Source organism: Poecile atricapillus, chromosome 5 (genome assembly GCF_030490865.1).
Source record: "Poecile atricapillus isolate bPoeAtr1 chromosome 5, bPoeAtr1.hap1, whole genome shotgun sequence".
NCBI lineage: Eukaryota > Metazoa > Chordata > Aves > Passeriformes > Paridae > Poecile > Poecile atricapillus.
Window position 1 is genome coordinate 19206303 of NC_081253.1, and position 16243 is coordinate 19222545.

Below are 16243 nucleotides of genomic sequence, written 5' to 3' on the forward strand. Positions count from 1 at the left end.
ACACGTGCAACTGTTTTTGGTACCAGAGGTACTCATTTTGGCCTTGCTTCCTTCCTGACTTCTGCAAGAGTGGACTAGCTCACTCTAATGCTTCTTTTTTTTTTACTTGATTTCTGTGGATGTCCCCAGAGATGAATTTGGTCCAGTTAATAAAAATAGAAGCAAAAACCTGCAGAAACTTCACTTACAATTCTGTGGCATTTAAAATTTTAGACATAAAGACAGTTGAGTTTCAACGATGATAACTTTATATAGAGGAGTTGTTGATTTCAGGTTTGAATTTGATATTATGGTTAGAACTGCAATAAGAACTGGTGAAGTAGAACAGTGCTGACTCCACCTCTGTTTTGATATAATGAGCGTGTCCCCTTGAACTGTAAAGTGGGGTGTTGCTGTGACAAATAGAGCTACCACCAGCAGAACAAATTGCACAAAGCTGAGACTGAAGAGTTCTACCTGACAGAAGCAATAATGTGACAGGGTTTTTGCAAGCTGGAAGACATTTTCTGGTGTTCATGTTAGCATTCAGGAATGATTATATGAAGGTGCTTTATTAAAGACCTCTGGGTGTCAAGGGTGCACATACCCAAATCTGACCTGACGTGGTTTTGAGTTGAACATGTTTTTATACTCTATAGTTATATAACTTTCATATTAATTATTAAACTTATATTGTTCTGTTGTATGCATTGATTTTACCCAAGCATGGATTTCTCGTGATCCCCTCAAACCCCTAACATAGTTTCTCATGATTCTTAAACAATAATTATATCTAATCACATCTAACAATCATATCATTTATCATATACTGACTACACAGGTGCAGTTTCACATGATCTTAGCAAGCACAAGGCCTAACATTTCCCAGGGCCTACTTTTAACACTTCCCAGGGCTTGCCAAGCCTAACTTTCTTTCTAACTCCCCGAATTTTCTATGGTTTTAAAATCTTTTAATATCATTCACACCATAAACAGAAGACAGTGTAAAAACACAGCTCTATAGGATGGTTATAAAATATCAACTTCTGCAGTGTAAAAAAGGCAAAAATAAAAAGGTAGAAGTACTGTGAAATACTCCCTGCAGTATTAAGGCTAGTGTATTAGAAATCATGGGTTGATATTTGACCAATGGCGTTACACACATCAGTCATTAGCAGTAAACGTTGTATTCTGGATTTGTTGTCTGTACAACAAATTTCATGTTAGTACTACTTGAACCGGTTTTATGTTGCTGGAAAGGATTGTGGCAAATGTGGTTGTTCATTAAAAAGCTGAGACCAATATCAGTAACTTCTCCGCTGAGCTGTGGTGCTCTGGAGCCCGGGCAGGGTCCGGTGCCATCCCCTTCCCGGCTGGTGGCCCTGCTGGTCGGGCTGAACGCGCCATCTAGTGACTAGCGGGGATGGGTTATTTAAAACAAGGAGAGAAGAACAGAAAGCCACCAGAGTTTGTAATAAATTCCTGCATCAGAAGGGAAAATGGATTAAGGTTAACAAATCCTTATATTGCCTTCCCCGCCCCCCCCCCCCCCCCCAATTAACAGTCATTCCTAGATCATTATCTGTTTGTAAAAAAGACATTGTTTCTATTGTCTGTTCTCCTCTCTGCTCTCAGACTGTTTGCTAAGGTAGATTGAACTCACCTGCTGTGGAAGAGTATTTGGACAGAAAGTTAGTGCTGTATTCACAAAGTTTCAGAAGTCATTATAACATCAGTTTATTGCCTGCATCTGAAATGCTGATTCTCAAAAATTTGGTTCAAATGTCTAGAACTGCCTGAATTTCTTAGAATCGTAAGAGTGATTTGGGTTGCAAGGGATCTTTAAATGTCATTTAGCCCAACCCCCCTGCAATGAGCAGGGACATCTTCATCTAGATCGGATTGCTCAGGGCCCTGTCCAACCTGACCTTGAATGTCTACAGGGATGGGGAGTCTACAACCTCTCTGAGTTCCAGTGTTTTACCACTCTCATTGTAAAAATCCTCTTCTTTAGATCTAGTATGAATCTACCCTCTTTTAGCTTAAAACCATTAGCCATTGTTTTATCTCATCAGGTCCTACTAAAAAAAGTTTGTCCCAATGCTTTTATAAGACTCCTTTAAGTATCAAAAGGCTGCAATAAGGTCTCCCATCCCTCACTGCCCCATTGTCCACCTGTCCTGTATGTAACTGCTAAGCCTCACTCTTGGTTGTGCATAAGTGGTATGCAAATCGGATTTTGTGCAAAAAGTGGCTAATGTGGGGGCACCAAACTCCTACTGGTGGCAGTTGAGATGGAATAGCTTTATTTCAAAAAATGTGGAATACACTAATTTTTGTTACCAATCAGGGAAGGAATTATTTGAGTCAACCAACATCTGCTAGCTGTACAGATGAAGAGAAGAAATGCAAACTGAGGATCTTCGTTTTCTGTATGCAATGTTTACAAATCAAGTTAAATATTGAAAGCAATATTTTGATGTTGTTTCACTCTGAAGAAACAGTCCAAGTCACTACTTTGAAAACCAGCTGTCCATGTGGATCCCATCTAATCAAGTACTAGTTGTTTTGATTTAAAAATAACTTCTTTGAGATTGTTTGCTTAAGGAAAGTGTTATTATTTTTCTGTCCCTTTTTTTTCTAGGATATTAAATACAACATTGTTTGAACTGTATGAAGCTCTGGGCAATTTTCCTGCCTTGTGGGTCTTCAATGTGCTGCTTATGGTTCTTCAAATTCTGCACTGTTTTTGGTCTTACCTAATCATAAAGGCAGCCTACAAAGCTCTTTCAAAGGGCAAGGTAAGACAACACGGTTCTGTTCCATTATTTTAAGTTTTTCATTATCAGTAGAGGTCACTTTTTGTTTGGGTTTGTTTTTTTTTTTCCTAATCCATAACATGCTACTGAAGACACATCTTGTTTTAGATAAACTCTTCTTTCCTTTCCTGGAAACTTTTCCCCACTCCTAATGATTGTCAGATAAGTTAATAATACTCTGTATGGTGATTGTCTTTATATGTGCTTCCACGCTTTACTTTTACGACATGGTACACTGAATTAAACTACATTAGGGAAATCAGATTAAAGAAACCCAACAAGTAAACTGCTTTCTTGGGGCTGCCAGTTCTGTTTTTCATCTTTATAGTAGTTGTTAGCAAAATGTTCATTTCACAGCTGGAAGTGATAGCAATAATAATACAAAATGAAATTCTGCTGTGTTTGCTAGTGGCAAAGTTACAGATCACAGCCTCTTCTGGGTTTTGGTATTAATGAGGTACTGCAAAGAGTTATGTATTTTCTTTTTAGTATTCCCAGAGCAAGACTGTTTGAGGTAGAATTTAGTGTCTTGCTGCCAGTTGTACATTTGACAGGAAGATGTCAGTCCCAGAAATATGAGCCCCATTACAGTTGCTGTGCAGACACAGGGCTTATGTACAGATGGTAGAACTAATCCTTACAGATCATGTAAAGTCAGGACACTTTGCCCTTAAAGAGCAGAGCTCATTGATGTGATTGACCCCAAAGTGAACGGGATTGTTCTCCTGAAAATTGCTTTCTATGAATGTACTGGAGAGCTCAGCCATGCACTGGCAGAGCCCAGGATCTGCCACTCAGTTTCTGAAAGACAGTGCATTCACAAGCTGCATTTTGCCTGGAAGCCACGCTTTAGTCTCCTCTGCTTTTAGCAATTATTAGCCTCAGCTGTCCTGTCTGAATTATAGCAGTGACTTCAAAGACTGCTTCCTACTCTCTCTTACTCTGATTGTTTATCCTTTCCCTTGTGCTGTACTGGAAGGCTGGGAAGTGGAACCCCTTGCACGTAAGTTCCTTTAAATTTACTATGCAAGAGATTTATTCTGACACACTAGTGTTTGTGGTTTGGGTTGGTTTGATTATTTTAATTTGCAGTTTCTGCTTGGTATTTATCCACTGTTTGTATTTATGTATTTAAGTAAAGACTATCTTTAAAGGCTGTTTTTACTTCTTGACTATGCATTACCTAAACCCATTCAATTCCACTTCTATCTGTAGTATCTGGGTACTATTATGCTGCACCTTTCTTAGATAGATAGATAGATAGATAGATAGATAGATAGATAGATAGATAGATAGATAGATAGATATGTGTGTATACATATATATATATCTGCAGGATAAGAATCTGCTCTGTCAGCATTCAGGACACATACTTGAGACTGTCAATCTTCACCTTGTAGTTCTAACAATTGCACAGGAGAAAATTGAGATTTTACAGTGTTAGAGCAGAGTTAGATACTTGCAGTAGCACAGTTACTGGGTTAGAGATGGATATGTATGACATATATACAGAGGGTTCATCTTCCTTCAGATCTTCCTCACTTGCAATTCTTCCTGTTTCTGCAATAAAAAGAAGGACTATTTTCACAACACATTACAGATACCTTGCAAATAAGTATTGCAAGATGTGTTGTATTCATATCACATTTTAAGTGCAAAGACCCTGCTTTGTTGCTGCATTTTAAAAATAAAGAGGACAGGTCCCATGTTTAGCAGAATTGGCTGCAGCATAGAATCTTATTTTGATTTTTGGCTTTGGGGCAGGACCCTAGCAGAAGAATTGGCAGTTCAGAGAATTTAAGTTGATGCAGAATTGTTCAGTCATCTGGTCTGCCATCACGTAGATCACAGGTGCTCAGTACTGTGTGCTGAGACCATTCTCTTCTGTCTGATAAGGGTACAATTCTAAGTGTATTTCTGTACCCCCACCAGCTGTACTATATAAGTCCCTTTATATGAAAGACACTGAAGTAATCTATTAATTGAAGCTCTGTAAAGTAAGGAACCAAATTTCTGACCTCAGCTGAATTCCAGTTTCACAGGTGTCAGAATTGTGGGCTTGTTAGACAGTGACATTAAAAACTTTACTTATTGGGAGTTATATGGGGACTGTTTTCTTTTTTTGCTGGTTCCAAGCAAAATAGTGTCACTTAGGTACTGTGATATTCCAAGGGCAGCAGTGGGAGCCACAAAGGTAAATGGCTCTTTCTGGGATGAGAGTGGAATTGTCATGAAGACTTTCCAGAGGAGAGGAGCATTACTGTACGCAAAAAATTATACACAGTGGCCCTGTTCTTCAAGTGTTTTTAGTTCTTCAGGAAGAATTCACCATGTGTTTTTCCCCCTTTTATGTCCATTTGATGTAGTAAAGTCGGTTATAATTGCCCGATTGTGGCAACCAGCACAGCATAGGTCGATCATGAAGAAATTGGGACGCAGTTATACAAACAAGAGTAGAAGCAGGCATGAAAATGGTATCCTTAGAGCTGCATGCAGGTTAAACTTCAGACCTCTTTCTGTTGATGCTGTTTTTTTGTACTGCATCTAGTGGACTCTTGCTAGTTTTGGAGATTTTCAAGATTTTTCAAAGAAGTCAACTGAAAGTTAGCAGGAAATCCCTAGCAACTAAGGTCTCTCTGTTTCTGAAACACCTTTTCAGTGACATAATGAGGCACACAGTTGAACTGTGACTCCTGTGTTAGGGACTGAACTGGACTATGTCCACATTTTGCAAGTGGCATTCTCACTACATATCTGAAGTCAGAGACTGGAGTTACCTGGTGTGGTGAGTTTTATTTCAAGCAGTACTCGTGTGTCCTCCTGTGAGCACACAGCACGGTTCCCTGGAGCCATGTGATCTCCAGTGAGTTGGCAGATAAGAGGCAGGAGGTTGGGTTGAACATTTTGTATTACCAGGTCAAAGAGCAGCATTCCAAATGAAGGACAGGAAATAAAGTTGTAATTAGTAGGAGGGCAGAGGGACAGAGCCTAGGTTGAATCTGGGAGCTTGGATTCTTGTTTACTTCAGTCTGTACAAAACCCTTTGCCTTGAGCACTTGGCCATACTACCTCCAGTGCACCAGTGCTGAGTTCTCACCCTGCCTTTGCACATGCAATATGTATGTGCAGACATCTGTGTTTGAAGTGAGTGCAGGAAGGCAAAGGCAGAGAAGTGTGCCAGAGCTGAGATTGCCTTCAAAGCTCAAATTAAAAAAAGTGTGAATTCTCTGTTTCTCTTGAACCAAAAAGCTGAGTTGTTTCCTTACAGTCACCTACTGTCGTCTTCTTTTCCACATTGTACAGGTAGCAAAGGATGCCCGAAGTGATGTTGAGTCAAGCTCAGATGAGGATGAAGCAGCACCTCGCTCAAAGGCCCCGCACAGCACTGTCACCACGAATGGGACCAGTGGTGCCAATGGGACAAATGGGTATCTTACTGGTGCCACTTCCTCAGAGGAGCATTAATCCTTTGGTTCAATCATGAGACACAAACAGAATGAACTGTTTGCTACTGGAAGTAAATTATAAATTGTGAATGCAGTTTATTCATGTATTTCAGCATCAGAAAAAATTAGGAGTGTCAAAGCATTCTGATAGCGCACTGCCATATTTCCTGTTTGTGAATGAAGACAGCACACCATTCTGTATACGTAGGCATGCTGTATGTGTATGTAACTGACACAATGGGAGCAGTATTTTCACTTGTACTGTCTGAAATATTATTTATTTTTTATTCTTTTGGGAACTTCTGGACAAAAGGGAATATCCATTCTCAAACTTCATGTCTTGGATTCTCGGTAATGGAGAGCATCATGCTCAGATCTCTTCTGTCCATCCCTGTTGCTTTTGCTGAATCTGCTATAAGTAATAGTTGCTTGATTTGTTACTTACAGTAAGATAGAACATAGCTTTATAGATTTTAGATCTGCTTCAAATATTTTTGCTATCTTTGTGTTTTAAAGTACTGGTTTTGAAATTGCCTATCAAATCACAGTTACTGTTCCTCCAACATAATTTGGGAAAAAAATGTGGTAATTGTGGGATATTATTTTAGCGTAATTTAAAATTCAATTTGGTGGTTAATTGCATTAGAAGTAGACTTGATTTGTTGTGCAAATACCAAAAAGCGTTGTTGTCAGCACTTAGGATCAATTTATTCTTACCTTTTATTTTGGACTTTCAATTTTTGACCTCTACAGATTTTAGCTTTTTGCAGAGAATCCTTCTAAAAAGGTGTTTCTTCAAATGCACCATTCTGAATCCAGACTGAAGTCCTGAAATTGTTTTTGCATGTTCACCTGATTGAGAGCAGGGGTGTAATGGAAAAAACAGCAGATGAAAAGTTCATTGCTTCCTCGGACACAGCTTAGTCTAGGTATTGTTCTCAAAATTATTGCCACTTCCTTGGCAGGGTGAAGAGAGAGAAGGCAGAATGTCATACATTACTAGAATTAGTTTATTTTACATGTGTGAGAACTTGAGCAAAATTCACTTAGTGTAATTCACAGCAAGCTTTGAATGCTCAGCAGTGTTTCTTCACCCCTACAAATAAAATTAGGGGGCACCTGTAAAATCATTCTGCATTCTTTTTTCATCCAAGATTTACAAATAGTGTCCCAAAGAAAACAAAGTAACGCCATAGGTAAATACCTTTTAAATATTATATACATACTTCTTCCAGTCTCTAGATCAAAGTTTGATGGAGGATGCTAAGGATCATACAGCTCTTGAAGAACACTTCTGTGATTTGTGACAGCAGTGCCAAAAGTAGGCAGTGTTCTTGGGTAACAGACTCTATGCAACCTACTGTTCAACAGTATTGTGTGTGTGCAGACAGAACCAATGTGCTTGTAGACCAAAGACTTACACACACACACTCACACACAGACACACAGACACACAGACACACACAGACACACACACACACACAAAATTTTAAAAAATAAAGGAAGGAACAAACAAGGAAAAAAAATCTTAAACATGTCTTCTGTATACAAAGGGATTGGAGTGCTGTGTTCAGCTGGAAACCTGAGCCATGAGGTCGTTTCTGATTCCTTCCACCTATGCAAATAGTAAAATACAGATGGTTTCTGATGCCATAAAACATGTTTAAAGACTATTTTATACAGACTTAATTGAAGAAAGTGTGATGTCACTTCTTTCTTTTGAAAACTGAGATTTGTCCTATTCTACTGGTAACTCTTAAAAACTTCTAAAACTTATTATCCATAGAAACTCCTGTGTGTTAGGAAAAAGGAGGTGTTCTAAAAGCAAAGTCAGAATGGCATGAATGGAAATAGTATCTCAACTTAGTAAAGAATAAAGGTAAGAAAACTCAGAAATTGTAAATCACAAAAGATCTCAGTTCTACTGCCCACAGAGCATCTTTTGAAAAAGCCAGATAATCTTGTAATCCAGCAGCTGCATAGTTAATATGTCCATGAGTATATCTGAGGGAGCAAGGGAGCCTTATTTAAATTTCCTTTTCCCCAGAAAGTTTCTCTGCCTCTGATTTTTTTATCTGTCCCCTGTGCATTTGATTTCATACAGTTATCTGCAGGGTAGGTTATACATGTAAAAATATGCTGATTACAATAGAAAGTATCCTATCCATGGTGTTTGCAGCTGTATAGTAATTACTGTAAAGATGATACCAAGATTTTAAAATAAAACCATCCTGGGATATATTAAGATTATAACTGTGAAATCCGGCCTGTCAAAATGCTAGTGGAGAATGTCAGTTTAAACACACCTTTTTCATGGTGTTGATTACTACCTCCACTGAACCATTTCCCTTCTGTAAAGATGGTTACAAAAATGGGATTCTGGCAAAATATTTTGTCTTACATGAGAACAGAATGTTGCTCTGTACTGTCATCATGCACAGCATAGACCACATGCTGCAATGTTGGTGATACCAGGGCATGGAGAGGTCCCCTGCAGCAATCCCTGTGCCACAGGCCTTTAGTCCCTCTTGGTCCTCTTCAGCAATGCTCTGTAATGTTCATTCAGATGTAGGGTCAAGACTACAACCCTTGAGATGATTTACCATCACTGCATATGCTCTTAGGGTATCATAGAATCACAGAATGTTAAGGGTTGGAAGGGACCTTGAAGATCATCTAGTCCCACCCCCCTGCCATGAGCAGGAACACTTAACACTAGACCAGACTTGCTCAAGACTTTATCCAACCTGGCCTCGAACCCTTCCAGGGTTGGGGCATCCACAGCTTCCCTGGGTGAGTTGTTCAGTATCTCACCACCCCTGAAGTAAAGAATTTCTTTCTAATAACTAACCTAAACCTTTCTTCTCTTTGCTGCAATCCTCTTAGCAACTTCATGGTCCTTCTCTGGACATGCTCCAACACTTCCATGTCCTTCTTATGTTTGGGACACCAGACCTGGCTGCAGTACGCTGGATGGAGTCTCACGAGAGCAGGGGGACAGAATCCCCTGCCCTGCCCTGCTGCCCACACTCCTGTGGATGCATCCCAGAATACATTTGGCTTTCTGGGCTGTGAGTGCACACTGATGGCTCACATTGAGTTTTTTGTCAACCATCACCCCCAAGTCTCTCCACAGGGTTGCTCTCAATCACTTCTGTGCCCAACCTGTAGGAGTGCCTGGGGTTGCCACAGCCCCGGAGTATTACTTAGCACTTGGCTTGCTTGAACATCATGGGGTTTCCATTGGCCCCCTTCTCAAGCCTGTCAAGGTGCCTCGATGCCCACTGTTAAATGGTGTATCTGGGACTGAAATTCTTCTTTTGAAGTTTAAATTCAGTTACATCTGTGATATGCTAAAGCATGTACACAGTTACCTTGGTCCCACTAACACCCAGTGACATACTTATCCCTTATAATCCTGGCTTTTTGGAGTCTGTTCTTAGCAGTCTAGGATAAACTTCATACAGATATGTCTGGAAAGTGAGGTAAAAGATTCAAATGACACATTTGGGGAAATAGGGTAAGAGGAAGCCATAAGCCCAACTTCACCAACCTTTGCTAAACAAGGACTGATCTTTCAAGCTAGAGGTTTATAATAAAAATTACAGATTCACACTTTTTTCTGTCTCTAGCAGGAAGGACCAAGTAATTTAGTGATCAGACATGGCAGTGTGCTTTGATTCATCATTTTAACTAATGGGTGCGAAAACTTTGGCTTCATCTTCCACTTTGCAGAGAAAATGCCATGCAATTGTTTCCTTTTTCATTTGATTTTTTTTTTATTTTTTGATGAAGAGCTTTGCAAGGTGCATTTGGAGGCCATCAAGTATTTAGAGGTTAATTGAACATATTTTAGAAGATTGACTGAAATTATTCGCATGGTTCATGGTAAATGTGAGACCTTAAAAGGTTTTGTGTATTCACACCTTCTGTAGAATTGTCATTTAGTAATTCTAGATATGAGAGTTTGTACTCTATAACCTCTCTGTCTTTGAGTTCTATGCTCCTTGTTTATAGTACAGTACATGACACAGTGATTGAGATGTTGAAGTAGAAAAATGAGGAAATTAGGGTTTATTAGTAAATAGTAAGAATTTGTCTTCTTTCCTAGACAGCCCAGATAATAGTAAAATAAGATTCAGGTTATCCTTTGTGTACTGTTTCCCATATTGGAATATTTTGTATTAAAAAAAAAAAAAACATGGTGGGTTGGTGGTTTTGTTTGGTTGTTTTTCATAAAGAACAACATTGCAGAAAATGGTAAAAATACCTGATCAAACAACAAGGGTGGACATTGGAGTCTTTTGGGTATTGATCAATGTTAAGTAGTGCTAGTTTTAAAATACCAAAGTGCCCCATGCTGTTTCCTTGTTGCCCTTTTGTAGTTTTTTCTATCTGTTATTTATTTAATGATTCCAGCAGAATTGGTGCAGGTGTCATAGCTTCATATTTCCTGCCTCAGCCTGTGACCATTCTGTGACCATGTGATTGCCAATGCCAAATGCTTTTTCTGAGACCCAAGTACATGCACTAAAGCTTTGCTTACAGTGAAGTGATTCTTGTCTTAAATCTGTATCTGATTCAGGTGAAAATCACTTTCTGATTCTGAACAGGACATGAGGGCGAAAGCTGTGACCCTGCAGCACATCACTGATGATCAATGCTGGTTGAGACACTGTGTTTTACACAGAGTGCTCTAGTAGAAAGCCTAATGCCCATTTCATTCATTTTCTCATTACCACAGCCTTCTGTATCTCAGAGAAATATGGGCTAGCATTGGTTTTATACAGCTGATGCTTTGGTATTTTTTTAATCTCTTTGCTACAACTCATTTTTGTATGTCTCCTATTGTCTACTTCCTGTGACATTTGTGGGAGAGGAGTATTCAATACTTTTTACCCTTCCTATAATGTAAACCCTCTTAGGCCTAACTTCAGTGTTCTGCAAACTACAGTTGCCTTTAAACCACGACGTAAAACCAGTTTGTATTGATTGTTTTGACTGATTTTGATTTGGAACAGAGACCTAATGGGAACTTCAGTAAGACAACGTTACTAATTTTTCTCTTTTCTTTCAAAAAGCTCTAGTGGAGGTTTGGAAAGGTGGTATACATGTATAGCCTTTAAACTGTAAAGATTTCTGATTTTAGTTGCAGTGAAAACACAGGGTTTGAGTGTGTCTCTACAGAATTCTCAATCATTGAAATTCTTTTCAATTAAAAAACTGGAGGAAATACCATGAAAGGATGTTTTGAAGTCATGTCGATGATCACACATGTCAGACATAAGATACTGTCTTACATGGCTGAAAATGGGTGCAACAAAACATTTTCTGGATTCTGAGCTTCAGATTTTTGCTGTTCTGGGGTTTAACTTTACACAAGCTGTCATACCATACTGTTCATGTTGACTGCTGCAAGTCAGGGTGAGGTAGATGACACATTCTCACCTGTGTTTTCATGACAATCCTGTGCTTGAGCAACTCTTTCAGAAATGTGGCAATGTGTAGGAACTCCACTGTTCTGGATACAGTTATGCACTAGCTACAAGTCCTTTCATGTATAGCTATTGTGTGGAACTTTGGGAGTTATTTTGTCTTTTATTTGGCTGGGTTTGGGGTTTTTTCTAATACAGAGAATAATTATTCCTCATAAAATCTGGAACCAACCAGTATTGTGGGCTATTTTAATTTGGAGACACTTTCATAATAAACATAAGTATTAGAAATGTAGTTTTTGTTTCCTTATTTTTTCTATGAGATGCAGACAATTTTTTCCTTTGTTTTAGCTCAAAGATTCTTAATAACACTATCAACTCCAGCACTTTTTTGACAGATCCAAGTATGTCTTTGCTGTGTTCGTCACTGCAGTATTTTATGTTATTTCTTGTATGAAGCTGTTTGCAACAGGAAGTGTTGGAAGGACAAGTTCTCTCTATACAAATTAAAATTTTTTCGTTACAAAAAAAGGGACATTTTCCTAGAATTTGAACATAAAAATTTTGCATGGTAATAGCTCCTGAATGTCCAGCTGGGCTCAGTTTGGGAAAGCTATCTCTTCTAGGTGAAAGCTATCTAAGTCTAGGTGAGCAGAGTTTCTTAGAAATATACATTCAGATGTTTTCTTTTAGGCAAAACTCAAAGTACCACCTACTAACCTTTTGTGGAAGTGAGGGAAAAGAGCCACTCTTGTACAGTGGTTCTCCTAAGGAAAATCTGAAGCCCACCAAAGCTCAACACTTAGTAAAGGTGATCCCTAGTGTAGTGCAGTCCCAAGCAGACTGTCAGAATTGTAGACTAACCTTAGAGAAAGCTGGAGCCTAAAATGACAGGTAATTGTTGCAGAGTTGCAGTTGGCAGCATTGAAAATTGCAGGCCAGAAGAGGATTTTCCTCTTTCCTTTTGAAATACGCCTTATCAGATGGCTTATCTACCTTTGCAATAAGTGTAGGAAAATACAGGTCAGTAAGTCATGCTGACACAATACTAAAAGAATACAATTACCAATTTGCTACATTGTCTTTCCATTATGAGGTTGTGTCATACATGGAGATAGACAAGCAAATTTCTCTCATTAGCTTTGCATGGGACGTTAAGTATTAGTTGTTTGCCTGTTTTTAACCTATGAGGTAAGCATTTACATCAATGTATTGTGCTGTAACTTAGCTAGTAAACCACCCACGAGGTCACCTATCACTTTGACCTATTCCTCAATTAGCCAAAAGGTTAATGTATGCAGCCTTCTCTTAAAAGCTTGGATTCCTTTATGTTAATTGCAGTTGCCATCAGTATAAAGTGTAGCATGCTTCTAAATCAAAATAATGATACATAGCTGGTGTTCTAACAGACCTATTTCTGTGCCCAACCAGTTATTCCAGCTGGAGCTGTGGTGTAGAAGATAATAGATAATGAAGAATTGAGCCCAGGATCCAGTAGCCAGTGCAAAGTAATCCACTGAGGCAAGTCAAAAAGCATGTTTCCATGTAGAGTTATCCATCAGTCATAAAACAGGTGAGTAGTAATTAGCATTGCTCAACATGCTGTGACTAAAAAGGAAGAAAATCACACTAATGCTAATTGTATCTTATTTCAATTAATCATTTCAGTGCACGACTATTTATATATATATTAAAAAGTCATGTGAAAAACCACCACACACTTGCATGACTGAGACACTATTATTAGCTTCTGTTAGTCTCCCCAACAATGAACCACTTTCGAATGTGTTGCTCAATTAGTCCAGATTTGAAAAGGAGACTGTATTGCAGTTATCCTTGTCCTTATAATGTACTTAAAGTTAGCAGTCAGGTAGAGAGGAGAGCCACAGATCAATGCACTGGACGAAGGGTAAACAGTGTTATGAATAAGTTGTAGTGATTGGCTCATGAAAATGAGGAGGAGTTATTAGGTATGGTGGGAAGAAGTTCTGTTAAGGTTTACAGTTCTTTTGACATGTACTTTGTTCCGATTAGGTTTTGAACCCTTTTTTGTTCTCCCCTCCATCCTTCCCTTTCCCTTCTGTGGTTTCTGGCTGACAGGGCTGTCAGGGCACTGGGGGCAGGGCACTGCGTGCCGGGCGGCCGGGCAGGGTGACACCGCCCCGCCGCTCCGCACCGCGCCTGCCCCTCCGAGCCTTTCCGCCAGGGAAAGACAGCGACTGACAGACCTTGGGAGGAGCCAAATCTACAGATAAGGACAAAGCCACGGACTGTGGGAGGTGCCGGGAGGACATATAAGGCCTGCTCGTGAATATTGATGAGGCCATGCAACATTGAGTGTATAAAGAAGTTGAGCGGAAAGAGTCTCACTGTGCTCCCAGCGCTGTCCCTCACTTTGCTTTGTAATTTTAACGGGTTCTAATTAACTTTTATTTACTCATTCCCGCCCGGGCTCTGAGTTGAGTTGTAGCAGGCTGCAGCTGGTGTCCTGCAGCTTTAGCAGCAGCAAAGCAGGGGCCAAACTGGCATAACTCAGGAGTGGTTCTATAGCTCTGATCCTTAGACTGTAAAAAAGAGCTGAGATCGCAGTGAAGAGAATGGCACTATTTAAGGACACACCCACAGATCTGTAGGAAATCAGGCTTCAGTGCCTCTGCTTCTGCTGCAACAACTTATCTGTGTGTAGGGCTGTCAGAGTGATTAGGGATAACATGGATAAAAAGAGTGGTGTCACTGTCTGGCAGTCAGAACCATTCCTCCCAACCCTTCAGGCATACAATCCTGTTTTAGCAGTAATGCCTCATGTAACTGAATTTCAACTATTGCTTTCAAAAGATAAGACTAATACTGGAATCATTTAGTATAGCTTATTCACACAGTTAAAATACATACTCTGCCTGTGGGACTGATTTATGTGTGCATACGTTTGTTATGTCAAGTTCCACAGGACTTTTAAAAAGTTCTAAATCACAAGTTCACAGCAATGTTATGGTATTACAATGACAAAACTAATTTAGACAATTTCAAGGTACTGCATAAATTCAGTTTGTTGACTCATTAGAGAAGACAGTATGACACAAGCACAATGTAACTTCCATGTCTTTTTTGATTTTCACAAGTGTAGCCAGTACCTGTTTGCTTTTCAAAATGCATCTAACAACATCCAAGAGTAACCACCTCCACTCTTGTTTGAATAGGGGTGTAAAAAAATCCAACACCTTTCCCCCAGATTTTTACAACATGAGATAAATATGATGAGGCGCTGAGCACCAGTACATCAGCAGTTTGCTGTATGGTCAGCATTAGTTCATGAACCCTTCCATTTCAGACTTGACCCTTGGTAGCTAAGTATGGGTCAGCACTTTGAAAGTGAAAGCAATGTTCAGCATTGGGCAAACTGATTTATGAAAAAAACACTAAAAAAGCCTTTACTGACTTTCATTAAAATCTATGTCTGCCTTAAGATCCTGCTAATAAATGGACCACCAGCATTAGCTGTGATTGTGTGTCACAGCCTCTAAGCTGCATATTGCTTTTGTGCTCAAGAGCTTTCCCATCTGCTCTTTGGGACATCTCAGTTTGTATGTGTACTAATCAGCACACTGGGTTCCCAGTAACTGTATCTGTTGGGTCATTCTATTCTGTTATCCTAGTTGTCTTTACTATTATTTGATATCACTGTATTGTGTACTTTCATAACAAATAGAAAATAGAAAATTCCAAATTATCACAGATCCAGGTGTGTGGCATTCTATAAGCAATTAGTGCAGATTTAAAGCAAAGGTTTTAAAATGACAAGACAGATCTTCTAGTAGAATGAGGCTGTTTCATGGAACTCACAGGCCAGTTTTAATCATACTTCAGAATAAGTAAAGAAGCAAAACTATTGTATACACTTTCCTAGCTTTAACCCACTTTTGGAATGTTTGGCTCTGTTTTAGTAGAGTAAGATCTCTGATTTGCTCTGGCATATATAAGCAGGTACATTATTCTAGCTCCAAAAGGAGTTCTAAAGATTTATATTACAACAAATATTTCAAACGTCTTGTTTTAGGCATATACACAGGACATTTACAACCAGACACATCATATTCTCTAGCAAACAATTTCTAAGAATGTATATTCCAATAAAGTAGTTGTCACATATTTTATGTTCTGTGCATGGCAATCTTGACAAATTCATTTTGTCACCACTCATGCGTGGGATTAACAAGAAAGGAAAACTGCACTAAGTTTGAACATCTGTCTTTATTACTCAAGGCATTTAAATTTCTTTCTCCTGTGAAGATGATAAAATAATGTATATTACAGAGGGTGTCTGAGCAATACGTACACTCTTAATGATTAAACAGCTCCATTTTAAATCATGGAAATGAGGTGGTTGTGTTCTGCCTGCCTTTTTGCTTTCGAGGAGCAGCTGTAAACTATTTAGTTGAGCATGCTGAAGTTTACTTTCAGAGCAGCTCAGAGGTGCTTGGCACAGACAGGTGAAGTAGGGCAAGGGAATGCTTCAAAATGAGTAGTCATTCTGGATATGAGAGCAATGCCAATAGTGAGAAGCCAG

The 16243-nt window shown here is 39.2% G+C and overlaps 1 protein-coding gene across 2 annotated transcripts in view; it reads left to right on the forward strand.

Annotated features, from left to right (window-relative positions):
- The window catches only part of CERS6 (ceramide synthase 6), a 100171-nt gene extending 88201 nt beyond the window's left edge, over nt 1-11970 (forward strand). Inside the window, exons 9-11 of one of the 2 annotated variants that reach the window (XM_058840439.1) lie at nt 2624-2780; nt 3778-3801; nt 6102-11970. In XM_058840439.1, the coding sequence (XP_058696422.1) occupies nt 2624-2780; nt 3778-3801; nt 6102-6263 (343 nt within the window). In that variant the 3' untranslated portion in view covers nt 6264-11970. The remainder of the gene's footprint in view (nt 1-2623; nt 2781-3777; nt 3802-6101) is intronic. The other variant, XM_058840440.1, reaches the window with a different exon arrangement.
- The last annotated feature ends 4273 nt before the right edge of the window (nt 11971-16243 follow it).